Source organism: Scardinius erythrophthalmus (genome assembly GCF_964197995.2).
Source record: "Scardinius erythrophthalmus genome assembly, chromosome: 5".
NCBI lineage: Eukaryota > Metazoa > Chordata > Actinopteri > Cypriniformes > Leuciscidae > Scardinius > Scardinius erythrophthalmus.
In genome coordinates this window covers 33,840,973-33,862,605 of record NC_138225.1, presented here as the reverse complement: position 1 = coordinate 33,862,605, position 21,633 = coordinate 33,840,973, and the positions used below count along the sequence as shown (strand labels likewise).

General features: G+C 37.5%; 1 protein-coding gene across 3 annotated transcripts in view; it reads left to right on the top strand.

Annotated features, from left to right (window-relative positions):
• arb2a (ARB2 cotranscriptional regulator A) overlaps positions 1-13,054 on the top strand; it is a 188,264-nt gene extending 175,210 nt beyond the window's left edge. For all 3 annotated transcript variants that reach the window (XM_081365650.1, XM_081365649.1, XM_081365651.1), the window contains exon 11: positions 11,081-13,054. In XM_081365650.1, coding sequence (XP_081221776.1) covers positions 11,081-11,229 — 149 coding nt within the window. In that variant the 3' untranslated portion in view covers positions 11,230-13,054. The remainder of the gene's footprint in view (positions 1-11,080) is intronic.
• The last annotated feature ends 8,579 nt before the right edge of the window (positions 13,055-21,633 follow it).

The window sequence follows — 21,633 nt, the reverse complement described above, 5'->3', positions numbered from 1 at the left end:
AATAGTACTCTTTAGCAAATCTCTAAATGAATATCTATTTTTTCACACTGTACTTTATATGTTCTGATGCCTAAATTTACCTGAAGCATTTATAATGATTGTTTTTAGGTTTCTAGGTGTTAGTGTTTTCTTTTTTTATTCATTTGGACAAAATGCAGTGTGGCACTACAGCCAACAAATCACCTCATTTGTAGCATTAGCTAGGTCTGTTAGACTGACTTCACACAAGCCTGGTATGCTTTCAGTCGGAATAAAGGATTGATGTATGGAGAAATGGTTCACTTTCCATATACTGTATGTCAACACATTCTCAAAACATCGACCAGCACCTCAGTGAAATATTTCAATGATATCAATGAAATGAAGTTAAAATTCTAGTATTCACTCGCCACACGCTCACAGTCACTCGCTCATATCCATGGCATCAGTACACATCATGTTGTCTTACACACACACACACACTCTGTCAGGGGTCATCCCCTGCTCATGCTGAGTGTGTGTGAACCCCATTAGCACATTCCCAGATAGTGGCCAGGGTACTCTTATCTCTCTCCACCCATTAATTACACTTTGTTCCCCTAAGTGATCTATTTCTGCTCCTCCCCGCCCCCGCGGCCCACTCCAGGACTATCTCCTACACCTCCACACAGCCACACAACACACACATACACACACGCACCAGATAAGAGTGCTAATGTGAGGCAAGCAAGGTCAGCCTGCCTTCCTCGCTGATGTGAAGTGTGGGTCCCGTGCATTAGCCGCTAGCCTGTCTGCCACCCGCTTTGCATGGGGCCGTTCTGAAGATGCCCCCGTAATTACAGATGACAGCACAGCGAGAGGCTGATCGCACTCCTTTGCCTCCACTCGGGCTGGAGGAGACAGCCTTCTGAAAGCTCCACCTGGAAAGTATGTCATGGAGCACTCTTGCGATGCTAAACACATGTGAATGCTGTGTACTTAGTTTCGATGCAGCTTCAGATCACACTTCCAAGTCCACAGTGTTTGTGAGCGACACCAACTGCAGAAAATGCCAGATAGTCAGCGAGGGGTGTTTCACCGACCGCTGTCTGCATCGCTGCTAGACGTTTAGACTATATTGGCGTACTAAATCATTTAACAATTTATTCAATGAATTTGTGACTAGTCTTATACATACTGTTTGATAATGTTTGGCATCGGTGGAGATGCATGAGGGAATTTTTGAGGAGACATATATAAATCAGTATTGTAAAAAAAAAAAAAAAAAAGTTAAAGGTTACTGCATGTTTGAGGCGAAGTTGAAACTTGTAAAAAGCAATTTAATATAATTGTCACCATACACTTTTCTTCTCAATATGTCTGGGTTGAAGTATACACAAATCTTTCAATTTCATTTAAGTGAAATTACTGAACTTAAATATACAAGCTTGATAAAAATGATCATTCTAGAAGAAATATATATATATATATATATATATATATACTACAGGTCAAAAGTTGGGAAACATTGCTATTTTTAATGTTTTTGAAAGAAGTTTCTTCTGCTCATCAAGCCTGCATTTATTTGATCAAAAATACAGAAAAAAAAAATGTAATATTGTGATATATTATTACATTTTAAAATAATTGGTTTTCAATTTATTTTACTTTAAATTATCATTTATTTCTGTGATGGAAAGCTGAATTTTTAGGATCATTACTCCAGTCTATCACATGATCCTTTAGAAATCATTCTAATATGATGATTCATTATTAAAGTTGGAAACAGTTCTGCTGCTTAATATTTTTTCATAACCTGTGATACTTTTTTAGGATACTTTGATGAATAAAAAGAAAAAAAGAAGCAATTTTTTTCAGTAATTTGGGGTCAGCAATTTTTTTTCTTTCTTTTTTTGAAATAAATCAATACTTTTATTCAGCAAGGATGTGTTAAATTGATAAAAAGTGATAGTAAAGAAGATATATTATTAGAAAATATTTTTTTATTTTGAATAAATGCAGTTCTTTTTAACCTTTTATTCATCAAATATATTAGGCAGCAGAACTGTTTCCAACACTCATAATAAATCAGAATATTAGAATGATTTCTAAAGGATCATGTGATAGACTGAATGTCACATGTGACACTGAAGACTGGAGTAATGATCCTGAAAATTTGCATCACAGGAATAAATTATTTTTTAAAGTATATTCAAATAGAAAACTATTATTTTAAGTTGTAATAATATTTCACAATATAACTTTTTTTTCTGTATTTTTTATCAAATAAACGCAGCCTTGATAAGCATTAGAGACGTAATGTTTCCAAACTTTTGACCTGTACTGTATATACATATAATAGTGTGTATCCTATATATATATATATAGGACAATGGGCTGCCCCATCAAAGTTTGGTTCCTCTCTAGGTTCCCTGGTCACCTGAATATCTTATGAAGTTTTTTTTTTTTTTTTTTGCCTTTGGCTCACGGGGTGCATTAAGAAACGATTCTCCATTAGACTGTTCTAAAAAATATGAATTATGAAAAGCACAACACAGACCTTGAATTGGGTTACAGCGTCCACCTCGAAATTGAAAAAAAGAACGTTTTTACTGAACAGAAAAATCGTTGAACTTGAGCCGATGTAGTGTACATGTATAAATACTTTGCTAAGTCAGTTCCCTCAATTATTGTCCTGCTGCGACGTGTGCCCGCTGCATTAGCCTGTGGTTTGATTTACACTCCGTTGCATCATCCCACATGCGCTCATACCTTCCTCCTTGAAATATGTCCAGCACAAAAATCAATTTCGTGAATCAGTCTACAAACACACCCATTTCATAGACCGATCTCACTGTTAGCAGAAGCAAGAAGAAACCATTGTATTCTTTAGTTTACACAGTGTTGGTATGGATGCTGTGCTACTGCTGAACTCTCTTCAGTCCCTGACTCCTGCTGCTCCTTTAGTAAACACACTCAAGCACTGTGTTCTTATTTATGTATTGATCCGCCATTGATTTCCTCACACCCCTTCTCACTCTCACTTTCTCAGGCACTGTTATCATAGTAGCAGCACCTGTAGGGTTCATCTGTTACTTCAGCGGAGGAGAAGATGCTCATCAGATTTAGTGTGGAGGTCTCGGTATTGGGAAGTGAGGACATCTAGGTTGGAGACTTAGGCTACTCATCAAGTGTGAAATAACATTATTAATTGAACAATTGAATCTAACTGGGGTTTAAAAGTTTTTAATAAATTAATACTTGTATTTAGCAGGGATGTATTAAATTGATCTTAAGTGACTGTAAAGACATCTATAATGATACAAACATTTTCTATTTCCAAGAAATGCTGCTCTTTTGAACTTTCTTTTCATCAAAGAATCTTGAAAAAAGTATCACACAAAAGTTTCCACAAAAATATTAAGCAGCACAACTGTTTTCAGCATTGATAATAATAAGAAATATGATTTCCGAAGGATCATGTGACACTGAAATCTGGAGAAATGGCTGCTGAAAATTCAGCTTTGCCATTACGGGAATATATTACATTTTAAAAAGTAAAATATGACGCATTTACTTTAGATTTGTAATAGCATTTTACAATTGCTGATCTTTCAAAAACATACAAAAATCTTACCATCCCTAAACTTTTGAACGGTAGTGTACTTTGTCAACATTGCATCCTACCCAGGTACTGTAAGACAAGTGGCATTTTGTTGGTCATTTGGTTTCTATCATTCATCAGGCAAATCTCAATGCATGGTCCAAAATCCTGCTCCATATACATATATTAAACACACGCTGCATTTTCACTCTTGGTGTGCATAGAAATTTGACTTTTTTTCTCTGGAAGTATGTTACATCTGGTTTGCACACAGTATACAAATTTAAGAGGAAATGCACCGGAAGGAGGTTGTTGGAGGTAAGAGGTTGCCTTTTGTAAATATTTCTATTGCTTTCTTTTCATTTTATCTGATTTGTAGCATCTGTCTTTTTATCCTTATCTAAATAGAGACCAAAGCCACATGCTGTGGGGCTTTTAAATGTACTGTTTTGTACATACTCTGTCCATATTCTCAAATGTGAAAGAGAGGAAAGAATGAAAAAAAGAAAAAACACACAAAATTGACCAGAGAGATGTGTCAAATGATGCACATGCAGTGATGTTTTAATGTAAAATTTTCAGGAGAAATGTGCAAATGCTCATGCGGTCACCATCGCAAATGTCCCCATGTACTGAATCCAAATACATTGGCGGTTTTTGGAGGGCTTTTGTCTGCAGTGCCAATTTCATCAAACAGTTTCTAACACCTCTCATCTCTGTATGTGCAATTTTGCAAGTGATGTGCTGTGTTATTGTACACTCTTGACACGCTGTCTTGTGCTGGTGCTAAAGCCTGTGTGAATTAACCCTCGGTGTACCTGCACAGTGTGGATCACAGATCCTCATTAATCCTCAGTTCATTTGCAACAGCTCTTGTTCCACCCTCTTTCTCTCCTTTTTGTGAAATCAAACGCTCATTCAGCCACTCTGTTCATCTTTTTTTCTTTTGAAAGAGTTAGGTGACAGACTTAGAATTTTGAATATTTTTGATTACATTTTTGCCCCTGCAGAATATTGACCACGTGTGCATATATAACTAATAAAATGCAGAATGGATCTAACAATGGTTATTTTATTATTTATTTATTTTATTTTAATTTTCTCTTGATTTATTTCACGACAGGCATTATTTAAAAATATTTTTCAGTTCCTATTTTTTACAAAAAAAGAAAATAAAGTGTATTACTTATTTAAACATAGTATGTATGTTCATTTACACATTTACAGTGCTCAATTGCTTGAAATTGTTTTTAACCTTATTACAATTGCATTATTACTTTAAACATGCATGATACCCTCAATATGCATTGCATACGTTATTTGTAAGTGCTGCGAACACATCAGTGCTAAAGCAGAGTTATTTATTGGTTTTATCTTAACCGTAAGGCTTCGGTCACTCTTCCACAGACCACTTAATGAATATTCTAGCACTGTAATGATGTGCAACTGGGGCTTAGGAGTTGTTTGCACTCCGAATCTCTCCGTCATTCTTGTTTATTTTTCGTTTTCCCCTCTGGAGTCGGCTCTGACATCTGCAGGCATTTTTATCAGCGGCTAACTTAATTATGCTACTGTGGACTTAGGCTATTTGACTTGCTAACAAATTAGCCCTCAAATTAGCCTTGCTATCTGTGTTTCTGCGCCGCCTGTCAGGGATATGGTTTGTCATATCTGAATTCCTCAGTGATTCTTGATTTGCTTTATTACGGGCTATTTTACAGAGGAGCAAACAGAGTGGGCACAGTCAGGCTGGATAATGAAGCGCTAGTCTTCTTGCAAACTGCTAGCCTGGGCTAATGACTAGCTTTAGACAGACCGGTAAAACAAATTCAGACACCCAAGCGCCATCATTAGATTTTCTCTCCTGAAAACTGCAACAGAATAAGCCACTGCCAATAGTTCTGGGTGCCTTTGGTGGGTACAGTAACCTGCGGTATGATTTGACTTAGCGTCCCCCAGAGTCTCAAACACTTGCGCTACACATCCCACACTGGCCCCTGCTCTCCGGTTATCTCGTAAAGACTCCATTCCAGCTCTATAAAACTCGCCGTCTTTATTACAGCTAAGTCAAGGCGCCCACTCTCAAATAAAAAAAAATAAAAAGACTGCACCGCTGCAAGGGAGGAGCAGCTCAGGGACACACACTGGAAATGTGTTCTGGAGCTCATTCTCTTGTAGCCTTTCCTTCTTTCCAAACTCTGAATAATCTGAAAAGAGTGGAATGAAACTGCATTCGTCTCCCTCTCTCCCTTCATTCACTCACTCACTCTTTACCCCTTTCTCGTTTTGTTTCCAACTTTATAAGTGAATTGTAGGCTATCTCAGCAGGCCCTGAAGCCACACGTTCGCTTTCTCATTTATGGATGTGTAATGAGTTCTGCCTCTGTTTACTCTTACAACAATAACAAGTAAAGTAATTAAAAGAGGCATAGGAGAGGGGGGGCAAAGGGAACCCAACGCCACACAGGTCCTGCGTTCGGGCAATTGACAGAGAGGCTTTTTGATGAAATCGTAGGTGTGCATGCATATATTTTTCCCTTTTCTATTTGCAATTTTAAGTGCTTATGTTTTTTTTTTGTTTTTTTTTTCAAATGCATTAATTTAATTAGATATAATGCAAACAAAGCACGCTCTAGTTGCAACAGTAATATCCGCTCCTGGCGTCTAATGTGAAGAGGGATGAGCCGTGTTCTCGGAGGGCAGTGGGTTTATGCGTCGGGGGAGTGACGGGTGGGGGGTTGGCTATAGAGTATATTTAGATTTAATTAGTTGTGTCACGAATCGTAGCATCTCCATCGCAGAGATCCGCGTTAACACGGCGCGCTAGAACGTTGACACCTGTTCTGGCCTCGTTTGTCCTCAAGCCGACTCTCTCAGATCACCTCTCAGATGTTCAGGCATGCATGGCGAAACCGCCAAACCGCTAGAGCATAGAGCAAACAAATATCAGAGAGCGTTAGGACTGGAAATCTAACCCCTATGCCAACAGGGACGCAGATAGCAAATAGACTCTGCAGCCTCGTGCAAAGTATAGCTTCCCCCTGCTAGTGTTACTCTGACTAGTTCATTCTAGTTTGGAGTAAAAGTATAAGCACACTGTGTGTTGAAAAAGTCAAGGATGTATTTGTACTGATTTGCAAAAGTTTTGGAAAGGTAGGATTTTGTAATGTTTTTAAAAGAAGTCTCTTCTGCTCACCAAGGCTGCATTTATATGATTAAAAATACAAAAAGAAACAGTAAAATTGTTAAATATTATGACAATTTAAAATAACTGTTTTCTATTTTAATATATTTTAAAATGTAATTTATTCCTGGGATCAAAGCTGAATTTTCAGCATCATTACTCCAGTCTTCAGTGTCACATGATCCTTCTGAAATCTTTCTAATATGCGGATTTGGTGCTCAAAAAACATTCATTATTATTATCAATGTTGAAAACCAGTTGTGTAAAAAAAAAAAAAAAAATCTCAGGATTCTTTGATGAATAGAAAGTTCAAAAGAACAGAATTTATTTGAAATAGAATATTTTGTAACATTATATTAATGTCTTTACTGTTACTTTTTATTAATTGAATTCATCCTTGATCAATAAAAGTATTGATTTGTTTTATTTATTTCCCCAAAAAAAGTCTTACTGACCCCAAACTTTTGAACGGTAGTGTTTAATGTTACAAAAGCTTTCTATTTCAGATAAATGCTGTTCTTTTGAACTTTCTATTCATCAAAGAATCCTGAAATAAAAATCTAAATAACTGTTTTCAACATTGATAATTATGAGAAATATGTATTGAGCATCAAATCATCGTATTAAAATGATTTCTGAAGGATCATGTGACACTGAGGACTGGAGTAATGATGCTGAAAATTCAGCTTTGCCAACACAGGAATAAATTACACTTTACAATGTATTCACATAGAAAACAGCTGTTTTAAATTGTAATAATATTTCACAATATTACTGTTTTTCTTTTATATTTTTAATCACATAAATGCAGCCTTGTTGAGCAAAAGAGACTTCTTTTAAAAACATTAAAAATCTTACTGATCCATAACTTTTGACTGGTATTGTATAAGGAAGACACTCACACATGCACAAAAACATAAAGCTAGCAGAACTGCAAACAATCACGCTAAAACAATTAGATGTTGAAATATTTTAATGACTGGAATATCAGATACTGTAATTTTTCAACAACTGTGTAATTACAACATGTAAAATGTCTGGCAATGAAATCAAATAATTTTGACAAATAAATAGAATATGCCAGTAGTGCTCAATCAATTAGGAGGTGCATTTGAATGCCACGCTACAGATGGAGACCAATTACAATCAGCACACTTTGATACTTTTTACTCTCTCCGAGTGTTACTTGCGGCGGTGCTTTGACTGCTCATTCACTCGAGCATCGTTCACTCATGAGCATTTTACCATCACACACGATTACCATTTGTAACGCTTTTGGTGAGGAGAGAAAAAGGAATTGCCGATAGCTAAAGCCTGTCTTCCTTGATTTATTGTTGACATGAATGTTGAAAGAGTGCTTGTGCTTGTGTTTGTGTGTGTGTGTGTGTGTAAAGGAGAGAGAGAGAGAGAGAGAGAGAGAGAGAGAGCTTGTCACTGGGACACTGTTTCAAACACTATTTGTCACAGTGAGATCAAAGAAGTACTAAATTACCCTCAAAGGTATCCAGCTGAATCATTTAATGGTTCATTATAAAGATTTGGATCTGCATCTGGAAGACGTCTTAATGGGGTAGTGAAATATGAAGCTTCATTATTACAAATACAGTGGTCAAATGGAGTCGTATGAAGTAACGCTGATAACAGTGGCCTGGTGTGAGCGCCGGTGTGTTTGTGCTCACACTGTGAGGTGCATTGTTAAAGATGAGGATATCAAAACATAGTGTTTTGTAGACATGAGTATGTTGTGAGGGGTGTCAGGGTCGTGTGGATGACAGCCTGCCCGCTGAAGAGTTTTTTTCAAAAGGTGCAACTCTTTCTCTAATTGCACAATTACACATGTAGAATTTGTAATTATGATGTTCACAGAAAGCACAGCAGTTTGTATATGTAATCTTCTACAATAACATCTTTAAGAATTTGGGTGTTACTGAATGTGTGTGCGTGTGTGTGTTTTATTTTTTATCTGAATTTATTGGCCTATGCGTTTTGGAAAATAAAATGTGAAGAAAAAAAAGATTAATAAAATGGTATCATAGGAAATATATCAAAGCTTTTTATGTAATTAAATAAAAGTTCATTTTATTTATTACCATAATTTACATGTATTGTAATTGCAGCCTAAAAGTTTTGTCATTGCTTTTATAGTCTTTTTCCCAATTGCATGTTAATGGATTTTTAATAGTAGCATGCCTTTATTTGTAAGACATGAAAGGAATTATAAGCCCTATCCATCTTACTTTTAAGAACAGAAAAATCTCCCAGACGAACAGAAATGCCTGTGAAAGAAAAAGAAAAAACTAAAGGAAACCCGGAACAATAGACTTTTCCCTACCTCTATGCGATAGACATTGCTCTCTTTATTGAAAGATGGCATTTAATCAATGGCCACCTCTTTAAATGGCATTCATTTAATTTGTGGGCTAGCCAGACACGGCTGTCCTCTTCCCCATTCTTTGTGTGTCTGTGCGAGCGAATGACGTAACCGTGACACGCCGCGGCACACATACACTATTGATTACACTCAACACATCTTGGCAATTAAGAGATGGCAAGGTAGAGTAATAAAGGGTCATTAGTGAGGCATGCTTGTGAACCCTCATCAAAGGTGATGTCGCCGGCAGGGGCGGAGCTCCCGCAGGGTCGCCACGGGGGCTCGTTGCATTTGCATATCTGCTCGGAGACGCACTGTGGCTGACCCCGTGGCTGGGATCAGTACGAGTCGCTCGTCGATCAGGGGTTCATCACAGGTTCAAGGTAACAAAAAGTGAACCCTTCGTCATTAATTGGTCCTAGAAAAGAAAAAGACAAAGAAGGAGAGACAAATAAAAGGTTAGTTGGGAAAGGTGAGGGAGCCTAGAGTGGAGGGAAAGTTAAGGCTGTGTGCTCCAAATTGGGTATGAATTATAAATAAGAGCAGTGGAGGCAATGTCTTCTCCTCTAGAGTGGTGTTGTGCCAGGACCTACACCACTAAAGAGATTGTTTGGACAGCAGGTATCGACTCGCTGATCGTCAGCTTGGTAAACTTGACCTGAGGCACTGATCATTGGCCGAACTAGAAAGACTCAACGTTCTGATACACACACACACCTCTTTCCCATCTCACCACAGCTATCTTCATCAATACTTCCCAGACTGGGGTCAATGTAATAAACACGGAGGTCAATATCATGGCCATCTGAGTACACTTTTGGCATGGGCCTTAAAGTTGGTCTTTAATTGGATCCCTCCGGGCAAGTTCATGCACCAGTTTCAGTGTGGAGGGGAAAGAATGAAAAATCGTGATTGAGGGGGGAAAAGCACATCAGTTTGATCCTCTGTGTTCCACACAAACTGACACAGACGTATATCAAGGCAGTCGAATTCTTTAAGCTATGTACATTGCAAATGGTTCAAAGTGGAATTAATCTAGCCAAAGTTCTATTCAAGCTTTCTCACAAATGGCACAATAAATAAACAGACCAAATGTAGTTCTCCGGTGCTTCCACCGCTACCTGTCTGAAAGTGCTGCATTATGAGGGCTGTGAAAGGCTCTTGCGGGACTTTGAAAGGTCTGATGAGGACTTAAGGTGTTCATGTCACTTCACCTGGATCCAATGACCCAAACATGGGAATTCTTTAACCCGCTGCCACTGAGGGAAAACCGAGCCGTTTTGTGGATTAACTGATAGGTGTATCGAACTCAAGAGAGAGAAAATGTAATCTTCCATGGATAGTAGCCATTACATCCATTGTCCTCAAGTGCACAGTATCTTAATAGATGGAAAACGTTGTGTCGGAACGCATAGCACATGACACCGAGTCCAAAGATTTTGCTTGGCAACAGACGTACTAAACTATTTAGAGAATGAACGGTCCTCACATATCACTCTAATAATCTAAGTGCCCTAGAGACCTCAGTAGGAAGTGTTAAAGGTTTACTTCGGCCAAAAATTCTGTCATCGTTTACTCACCCTAATGTCGTTCCAAACCTTATGCAGAACATTGAAGATATTTTGAAAAATGGAACCATCAGGAAAGTTTTTGGGAAAAATTGCACCTTTAGGGGGACAACAGCTTGCCACTGAGGCAGGACAACTTTTTGACCCCTAAAAGGTTCATATGGGTACTACTCTAGGTACTAATATGCACCTTTTAGGCGTACAAAGTTGTTACTGCCCCAGTGACAAGTCGTATTTACAAGTTGCCAATGTTTGCACATTTTTCTGACAGTATACAAAGAAGTGTTGGGATAGATTTCAGAATATCTTCTTTTGTGTTAAGGAGAAGAACTTCTCTTTTACTGTGATTTATCGGTATGTTTTTCACATCCACCCTGATGTTCTGTGTTTTGCAGGTACCGAGAAGCACGAGTTAACATCATGGAAGAGCTTCCAGTCCATCTTCAAGTTCTTCAGCAATGCTCTCAAGGACCAAGAGGATGATTCCTCCTCCAGCCCGGTCACCACACGCAGCTCCCACCGTATAAAACACGACGACTTATAGAGGGCTCACAGATCCCAGAGCCCAGCTTTGTCAACCTCTTAGTTGCTTTTCTCCTCTGTTCTTTATATGAAAGATATTCCTCCTTGAAGTCCTCCTCCCAGTGTATTGTATAACTCTGAGGAGCGCAGGGTCAGCCTGTATACATCAGAATAGCGTTTTGCATTACTTCTGGATGAGTGCAACTGTCAAAGCAATATGGCTTCACTGCTTGTGCCTCCTGTGGGCCGCTGTGTGGATTTGGTGGTGGCCCATCAGTGGCCAGATTAAGGCTGACAGGCGGCGCCGCACAGCGCCTCTTGATGCACCTCTAATTATCCTGACATTGTCCTGAACTGAGCTAATGCCTGGGAAGCACCTGCACACACACACACGTCTGGCAGGTCCTAGTGCCTGCCCGCAAAGTCTTTGTATCTCTCTTTGATTTCCCCCCATGTTGTTTCTTTTTAACCGGGGTCTTACTTGCTTTTAAAATACTGGAGCGCTAAGGAATTTTGTATATCAGATGCTAAAGGCTTACGGGTTGGTCGTTCCATACATATAACTTTAACTGGGAAAAAGCAACTTGCAGACTCGCGCATCCATTCAATGGCTATCTCGAGACTAGATTAAGAATTAACACAATGAAGTAAGCCATTGACAGCTTGACATATTTCAAGAATCCTCCTCTGTTTTTAAATCCCTTAAAACCTTGTGCGAGCATGAGTTTTAGGAATATCTCCCATTAACTGAGCCGATATGTCAGTCTGGGAATATCTTCCTATGCGTCAGGATCAGGGAGATTTAATGTTATCCAAAGTACAAAAGCCATTCCTTGAGATGTTTGCCAATTTAACCTGCCCTTTTATTGCAGAGTTTATGACTATTCGGACTGTTTCAACACCTCATTGTCATCCTCTGCTAAATACGTGATGTAACTGTCTCAGCCAAGACAAGAAACATTGTCTCCTGGACAATGTGGTATTAGCAGAGGCTTAAAGATAAGTTGCTCAGGCATGTCAACAGATCACTCTGCTTTAGCTTGAAAATGAATCTTTCAGTAAGGCCTCTCTCATCTCATCATTTTTTAGAAATAGAATTTGTAATTGGTTATTTAGATTGCTCAAGGTATAAGCAATGTAAATAGTGCTTTATGCATATATATTATTTTTATCCAAAATAGAGAGATGTAACTACAACGGAAGAAATGCAAGACCCCAGATGCACTCATGTTTTGAAACTATTTTTACAATGAAGTAAACTTTTAATATACCTGCAAATATTCATTAGATGCCACTGATCAACTGCAAGTTGCTTATACTGTTTAGTTAAAATTGCTTTACTCCGATCCCAATGTTGTTGCCTTAGGAAAACACACATAAAGTTGATCTTTTATTCTATTTTATTTTGCAAGCGTAGACTGACAAGCCATATGTGAATGTCACTCGCGCTAAGTGCAGCCTTAAACCAAATCGAAAACCTAATTGGTTTGCAAATTAGGACTCATTTTAAACAATAATATTTTAATCGACAAGATTCTAAGTTTTTTTTTTTTTTTTTTTACATTTTAGTCACTCTGAAGTGTTGTGTTGTTTGCTCCACAAACTGAAATTGTTTGAAATTGTATTAAGAAGTTTTTATTAGCTTTCGATGGGAATGCATTCATTGAAAACAGGATCTTTCTTTAACTTCACTTTTCATTAATCGTTCAAATATGTTAGTCTTTCGTCTTTGAATCGATGGCAGTTTTGTGCCCTGATTACTCGTTCACTTCGTTTCCATATCGTTTGAGTGTAATAATGATCTTCATACTTGCTGTAATTGAATAAAATTCTTTATAAAAATTGTGCGTAACGATCTTTGATTTTAATTGTTGCAATAATTGTCTTCGTTTTTATCTATTTATTTTTACTTCATAAAACAAGCATGGAAAATAACATGCACCTTTGCGAGCAGCTTGATGGACATATCTCACCTTGCACTTAAAGACACCGATGCACAGGGTACTCTTATTTACAACGTAATGATCGTAAAGGCATCACTTTCAACCCAAGAAGTTGTCGGGTTAAAGTTCAACCTGACGGGGGAAAGATCCTCGGAGCCCGATAAAGCCTGTTGCTCCAGCGGCTCTCCTCTCAGCTCTGTTCCCAGGGAAGGTGAGCCTGCTCGGAGAATGACTCGCTCTTCTCACGTATCAGCTGTGGAACTCTATCACGAAAGCTGATATCTGTGTCTAGATCGAGCCCGGGCCTTTACAATGAGACCAATGTTAACCAAAATAAGTGTCAGTCAAAGACAGAGAAGTATCGGATGAAGCCATGTCTATAGCACCTAGTTTTTTTTTTTTTTTTTTTTTTTTTTTTTATGTTTCAACTGCTTTTTTTTTTTTTAGACCTTAACTCATGAAACCCGCGGAAATTATGTCACAATAGATTAACGAAAAATAAGGATGATAATAAGGAGAAATCATTACAAATGAAATTCGCGGTTCGTTTCAAAGAAATGAGATAAAAAAATAAATAAAAACTTTATACATTTTGCTATATATAAAAATATATAGGCCTATAGACTATTACAAGTGGTGTAAACAAATAACTTTTGAATGTACTTTTTACAAATATAAAAAATATGCGATTTATAATATATATATATATATATATTATAGGCTATATATATATATATATATATATATATAGGTAGCCTATGTATATAATGGCTTTTTATATATGTTTTGTTGCGCCACATTGACTTTGGGTAAAAAGTTCTCGCATTATAATAGCTTAAAAACAAAATTAGAAGTTTTTTATATGGAATAATCAAGTCTTTTGCAATAAGCTTTTTAGTGAGGCATTTTTATCACAATTAGGACAGTTGTACCAAATAAACTTCTCCCCAGAAAAAAAAAAAATGGAATTCAGAAATATAAACACTGAAGTGTATTTATGGGCCTACACAGAAGTGTTTTCAAGTCATATGTTGAATTAATTTATTTTTTGAGTTGCATATTTGAGTAGCCTAACCGCGCCATTTAGGCTATACAATAGTTACATTAATAATAAATGGAAATTAATAATAATTAGAAAACTCATGTTAACTTCTGAATAAGCATATAGACGCTGTGCTTAGCTGAAGTGATAAATTCAAGCCATGTAGATAGAATTTCGATAACAGCACACAATAACATACAAATAGAATTCGCAAAAAGTTTTTTTAAACTAATTTTGTGATGTTTCCTAATTGTTTTAACACCGTTGAAATATGTAAAGCCTTAAGTGTGTCAACTGTCGGTGGGATTTGAGCTAACGAATGAGCTATGACTCTAAAACTAATATCTCACCTTAGAATTGTCATACTTTAAACACTATGTAATGTGTTCATTTCATCCTCAACACTTTTTGTCACCACACTCTCTTCCACAAGAGTCACACTTAACTACAAAAATAACGTGTGTTTGAAATCTATGACGTCCTTGATTGATATTTCAATGTTATCCGCGTTTTGTCACGCATGCTCTCGTCTCCTCCCATACTCTCATGCGCCGCCAAATATGAACTATTCTCAAAGAGCCGAGCACTTGCTGAAGCCGGACTGTCACTCCTCCGGGCCCTTGTCTTCGGGAGTACTTCACAAGATCGCTGTCAGATCTTTATTTGCATAATTATATGCTCGGTTCTGAAGGGAAATCAAGCCCCCAAATTGTACGGGTCAGCAAACTCCAACAATCGATGTTTTTTTTTGTGTCCTGGAGAAAGAGAAAAAAAAAAAACTCAAATAATACAACTCGCTCTCAATTCTCACTCTTTTTACCACTTCAAAATAGTCTATCTATCTATCTATCTATCTATCTATCTATCTATCTATCTATCTATCTATCTATCTATCTATCTATCTATCTATCTATCTATCTATCTATCTATCTATCTATCTATCTATCTATCTATCTATCTATCTATCTATCTATCTATCTATCTTAAATCTGTCTGCCTCCCTCACTGTCCCTTTATGATTGATTGTTATTAGTTCATATAACACACATAGCCCACACACCCTTTCTCACCCACCCACGCGCGCGCGCACCTTGGCTCCCTGAAGTTCCGCTTTCTCGCGCGCTAGAGCTCCGGTAATGTGTCATGAGAGTGGGAGATGGTTTGGGGTGATCACGCCACACAGTACTGGACAGCTGCTGCTGGCAGAGGCTTGGCTTTTAAGGATTTCTTTCAGGTTTCTGTCCCCTCCTTCTGTCTTGGATTCTGATATTTTTAGACAAAGTGTGTGTGTGAAATTGAGTGGAGCAAGTTGCACAAAATGGATCACACTCCTCTTTCTGAGCGGGGAAATGGGAAGGCAACTTTCATTAAGTTATGTGAGGATGTCATGGTAAGCAAGGGCAGACAAAAACACAGAGATTGAATTTGTCCTGTGTTGCTATGCAGTGTTTTTGGAAACACTTGCTCGAATTATTGCGTTTTGAGAGTAGTTGTTGTAGTCTCACATCCTGGGATCTCAGGTGCTTCATTTAACACGCCGACAGATCCGTTGGGAAAATAATAATAAATACAATAAAAGAGGGATATTTTTCTGGATAAATATTGCACTGCTCTTTCTTGGACAATGATAAACGGACTTTGGAATTCAACAATATGAGCAGGCGCCCGCATAAACTGATTTCAGCGCAGGTCAGAGAATATAATGTTCTGAATTCAGTTTATGTGATGAAAGGGAATGGCGATAAGGCATCAAAACAATTATTAGCTCTGAATCAACTTTTATGTAAAGATAAATTCCCGACAGATATATTATGTGTCATAAAACAGGACAAGAAATGAAAGAACACGGTCCATCAAAAAAAAAAAAAAATAATAATAATAATAATAATAAAAAACTTTTTTTTTTTCCTGTAGGGCAACGCCTGTTCGCATAAAGCTAATTTCTCACAAAATTTTATTTAATATAATATACTAACGTCAGCATAAAACATTGATATTTTTGTGGACAAATTAAAAATAAAACATGACACGAATCATGTTTTACAAAATAAAGTTTTTAAATATTTATTCTCAGATGTCAGTTAGCCAATAACGCAATGGCAGTCTTTGTCAAATTAATTTAATCGTTGTTGTAGTGTTGTTGTTATTATTATTATTATAAAATGTAAAACAGATGCTTGGCCTGATCTTTAATGTGTTTGTGTATAGAGTTATAGCCTACAATAATAATAATAATATGTTAGTATTAATATTGGTATTAGCATTTATAATGGCCATTTTGGCCGTTTAACAGTCGCTGGCTGCAGCAGGTTTGAAACATAAGCGGACAGTTATTTAACTGCAGTGAGGCCTATACTAATAGTACGCATCACTATATGTCTTGTAGTCCCACACTTGGCTAAAAACATTTCTCGCCACTCAGTTCTTAATGGGGGGCTTTAAGAGCAAGGGCCAGAAGACCTGGACTTAAATCACTTGGTTAAGGTCACATAAGTAACCGGAGCGCTCGGAGCGTTACAACCTGTCATTTTACAGCTAGAGATGGAATTCCCACATAGGGTGCCAAGCGGGTCACTGTGATATCCAGCGACCCAGGGTTAGGACACGATAAAACCCGATCCTCTCTAAACAACAAGAGGCCTTTTCAATGAAACCAGGCAACAGTGCCTTAAAACTCTTATTATGCGCCACTCTCCACTTGATTCTGTGTGATGTGAGGTTTGGAGGAACGGCTGAAGGCCTCTTCAGTCAGGGCTTGAGAGTCCGTTGCGCGCGGTTCTGTCTCGTCAGAAGCTTATAGGTATTCAATCACGCGTTATAGATGAGTCTCATCAAGCTTAACGGGTTCCTTGGAGGCTAAACACATTGGTGCGCGGTGCTGGTTGCTCCCACCTGAATAACCGGCGCGTTATTGCACAGCGCATCCTCATTAAGAAACGCCTCAAAAGATGAGGCTCTAAATTAAGTTATTGCCATCCAATGAACCCAAATTAGCGAGGCCACAGAGGTGCCCGTCTGACGGACTGCCGTTAAAAACAGCCTGACAGGCAACAAGGTAGACAGAGGAGAGAGTATGAGTGTGAAGGTGTGATATATATCGCACATATATGGGGTGATAAAATGGATGAATGGTTTCCATTAATTGGCTGCACACTCACGTTTAGGCTGTCTCTACCTCTCCTAAATTCTTTGCCGTCTCTCACGCTTTTAGAGTGTTCATACAAAATAGACTGCCTGCCTCTCTCTCTCTCTCTCTCTCTCTCTCTCTCTCTCTCTCTCTCCCTCTCTCTCTCTCTCTCTCTCTCATCTCCCTGACAACCGTCACTGCTTCAAACCACCGTGTCCTTCCATTCGACTACCTGTTCTTTTATGTCTCTGTCTGAATCAGCATCCAGGATGAGAAACGCCACCCATATTCAACAATATCTGATAGCATAACTTTTGATGGGAATGATGTGTACGTTGACGAGGTCTGTTATACCTGGGCGAAGTGAAGGCGGGTAAAATGTACATGCCCAGATAGTCTTTTAAGTCAGCTCGAGAACAATAGGTCTTTATTATTGTTTTAGCAAATCTGTCAGGGAATGAGAAACTGACGAGGTTTCCAGTGTGCAAGTAGGACAAACAGAGCTTCCTTTTCGCTTTATCTCAGACGTCAAAATGTGAGACAGTGAAGGAAAGTAACATTCCAAAAAGATAAAATAAGAACGAGAGTTAAAAATAAGTTCAAATGGATCATCTTTAGTGTTCTGGAGTGGACCTGAAAGTCGGAATGAGAGGCAAGGAAGCCTAAATTGAACTAAAATAAACGGAATAAATAAGAAAACTGATGTTATAAATGACCAGATCGTTAGAGTAATAATAATTATTATTATTATTTAGCTTGAAATTAATTTAAGGTTCTTGCTATGATTTAAAAAAAAATGCTAAAAGCATAAGATTAGTTAATTGCTATTCATAGCAACAATTTTAACAATATTAATTTTAAGAGAATTAGAAATACAGACACCAAAGTATCATTAGAAGAACAGGAAAATGCATATCAATTCAATTCATAAAGTACATAAAAGAATGGTGAAATATTTAATTCATGCATTGATTTGGTTTGCTGCAATATTTAGTTTCCGATTTAGTTATTTTGTTTTTCCTAAAGGCTTTTAGAATAACTTCATAAATCAACGAAACAAATGTTGTTGTTTTTTCGATGTACAAACAACCTTGCAAATGCGCTGTCACAAATTGTTTATATTGTTTAGCCTATTGTTCGCTTTATTTTATTTTTTAACGCTGATCTTCGTTTAGAACGATCGACAAGTATACGTGTAAACACTCATATGTAGGCTATTAATATATTTCAAATAAAAAAAGAAAACGAGCATAGTTAAGAAAACCATTTGATATACTTGTATTTAAATCTAGCATATTGTCTCAATTCATACCTTCGATTTTTTTTATCATGTTTTTTAGGAAAAAGAAAAAAAAGAAACTTGCTCGTTCGGTCATGCGCGTTATTCGTAACGATATTCAGATGAGCATCACCTGTTATCTAGTGTGTTATCTCACCCTTTCTTCCCCGTCCATTAGCGGTCATGATCGCTCCATCACCGTGACAGAGGTGTGTATTTGCGCTTGGAGCACTGACTGTCAGGGTGGCTTGTTAAAGGTTGTAAACCAGTGGCAGTCTCCTGATAGAGGCGATGGCATCGATTTGAAACTTGTCCTGTCTAATTTGATAAGAGCACCCAGGCACCTCTGAATAGGACCATGGACAGCGCTCTCTGTTGACCCTGAACTCGCCCCTGCCTTTTCCGTATAGGGGGGACGTTCACTTCCAGTTGTGCAAGTGATGTAGGGGTGTGTGTGTGTGTGTGTGGATGAGGTAGAAGTTGAAAACTGCAACTGCGTTTTATCATAGCTCCTTTTGGCTGTTCATAAGATAAATAAACCTCTAAACGTGTCATATTCTCCTCACTACCTCTTCAGATACTCACTCACTCACTCACCTCACCGTCCATGCGAGCACAAACCTAAAGTCAAACATAGGAACTACGCTGCGATGTAATCTGACATTCGATAAGCAAGCGAATTCATACAGGAACAAAGCTGAATGGGGAGTCACGGAGAACTCTCAAGTAACGCCAAAGAGGCTGCGAGACTGTTCAGACGGAAGGGGGGGTTTGCTAGTGGGGAGAGACCGTTTGATGGATCTCTACAGCTTTGAGACAGCTTGTTAATTAAAACCCCAAGAGATGAGCCTCTGGAGCCACCGTCCATATTAGAACATTGCTAACTATCCTGACAGCGAGCAATGTCACAAGCACGAGGAAGGCTTTGTACCCGTTTCTCAGTCAGATTTCGCTTTTATCTGGGGCTAGAGAATTATGGTTCAAATCTCCCTTATTTACCATGAACCAATTGCTTTTGAGAATGTTACATTTTCCTATAAACAGCAGTAACATACAACAAATTATTTATTTTTTATTTGAACTTTAAACCACTTAATGTGGTCTACAATGTAGGCTATAGTTCAATTTCAGCAACAAACAAAAACATACAGGCTACAGTAATATTTGATCATTTTTTCATAAACGCTCTCATTCTGTGAGGTTTGAGTGGCCCAGGAGGGACTCAGCATACAGGAAAACTGTGGTGAGATAGGCTACCACACTGGTTTTTATTACAGTTAACAGACATAAGCTATGTCACCACCATTACTGGATAAAATATAGCATAAACATACAAATATAATATACGGATATAATGCAAATATAAAATTACACCAACGTAAAATGAACAGTGTGGCTTATCATAAAATGTCAAATAAATAAACTGATTACTTAAGGGAATAACATGCAAGCAAAAATATTAATACATAACATAAATGATGTCCTAAACAGCGGCATTTACACGTGATATAAAACAAAACCGAAAACTGAACCAATATATTTCTATTATATTATCCTTGTCATGTGAAATAGAAAGAGGGCGAAAATAATCTCTTTTTATTTTGATAATGTATGTGTCATTTTGGTGAATCCTGTCGGACTGGTGCTTCTCATCGTCCGCTGAGCAATCTGGCATAACATTTAAACGACATCTTTAAATGTTCTTCAAATCGTGGGCACATTCATCAACGTCAAATACGGACAATCCACTATTTAGAGAAAGTGTAAGTGCTGCAATATATCTTCTTAACAGAAGGGTTTTTTGTGTGGAAATCTGAATAAATCCACTTATTTCTGTCTGTTAAAATGTAATAATATAAAATAATAGGTGCGTTTTTTTTGTGTGTGTGTGTGAAGAAAATCTACCGAGACGTATAGGGTTTAAACAACCCTATTCAAAATGATATCATCTTGTTTTAAATGTATTGACTCTACAGTCCATTGAAATATTGCTGAGTGAGTTGGATACAACTTAAAATGTATTGAAATAATACATGCGTATATTATTAAAAAAAAAAGGATAGCTAAAAAATAATGAATATGTGCGCTTTTTATGATTTACAGAAACAGGCATTTTGATAAATATGTCATAAACCGTTTTAATAATTCTATAAAGATTTTCATATTCTATAGCAATTAAATGATCAAATCCCAAAGCAGCATAATTTACCATATGTGATGTAACATCATAAAATACAGTAAAACCACAAAATACTCGAAAACAGCCTGCACAACCTTAATTGCATTTACAAATTAACCGCATATAATCATAAAATATGTGTATAATTATCATTTTAACGCACATTCAAATATATGTTTTCCGAATACAAAGTGTGATGGATAAGAAGAGGGAAAAAAGCTTTAAAACTGAGTATGGGTGAACAATGGAAAACGGGTAAAGAATAAACTGAGGACCGTTTGTTCCTCTAACTGAGGGTCCCAGAACACAGAGCGCCATCTAGCAAATAAAGGGAGAAACAAACAGCTCTGACAGAACCCTTTGCAAGGCATGAGAACGCCAGAGCACCAACAAAGCCGCCATCCTCAGACCTCACAGGAATCCGAATACACACCAGAGAGAAATGCAAAAACGATATCAAACAATCCTTGGTCGAACTATTGTCCAGGTATCTTCTAGCAATAATAAAGCTAATCATTGGTTGTAATGATCATTTTGGAACAGAGAAAGCTGTGTATTATGTTCAATTATTACCATACGAACAGGATATGCTTCGCTTTAGGATATGGTGGTGACTTTGAACCCTGCATTATATTTTTAAAAGTTGATCTACACAAGCTAACTCTGCAACCTTTATGGTGAACCTGTCTGCATGAACGAAAGCACTGAGGATTATTGTGCCGTAGTGGAGGCTTGAATATTCTGATCCCAACGTGTTGCCAATCTGTGCATCTTTAAGATACATTAAGTGGAAGTTTCACAAAGTTAGCTGCAAGGAGAAAAGGTTAAGTAAGAGTTATCCAAAAGTAGCCTATAA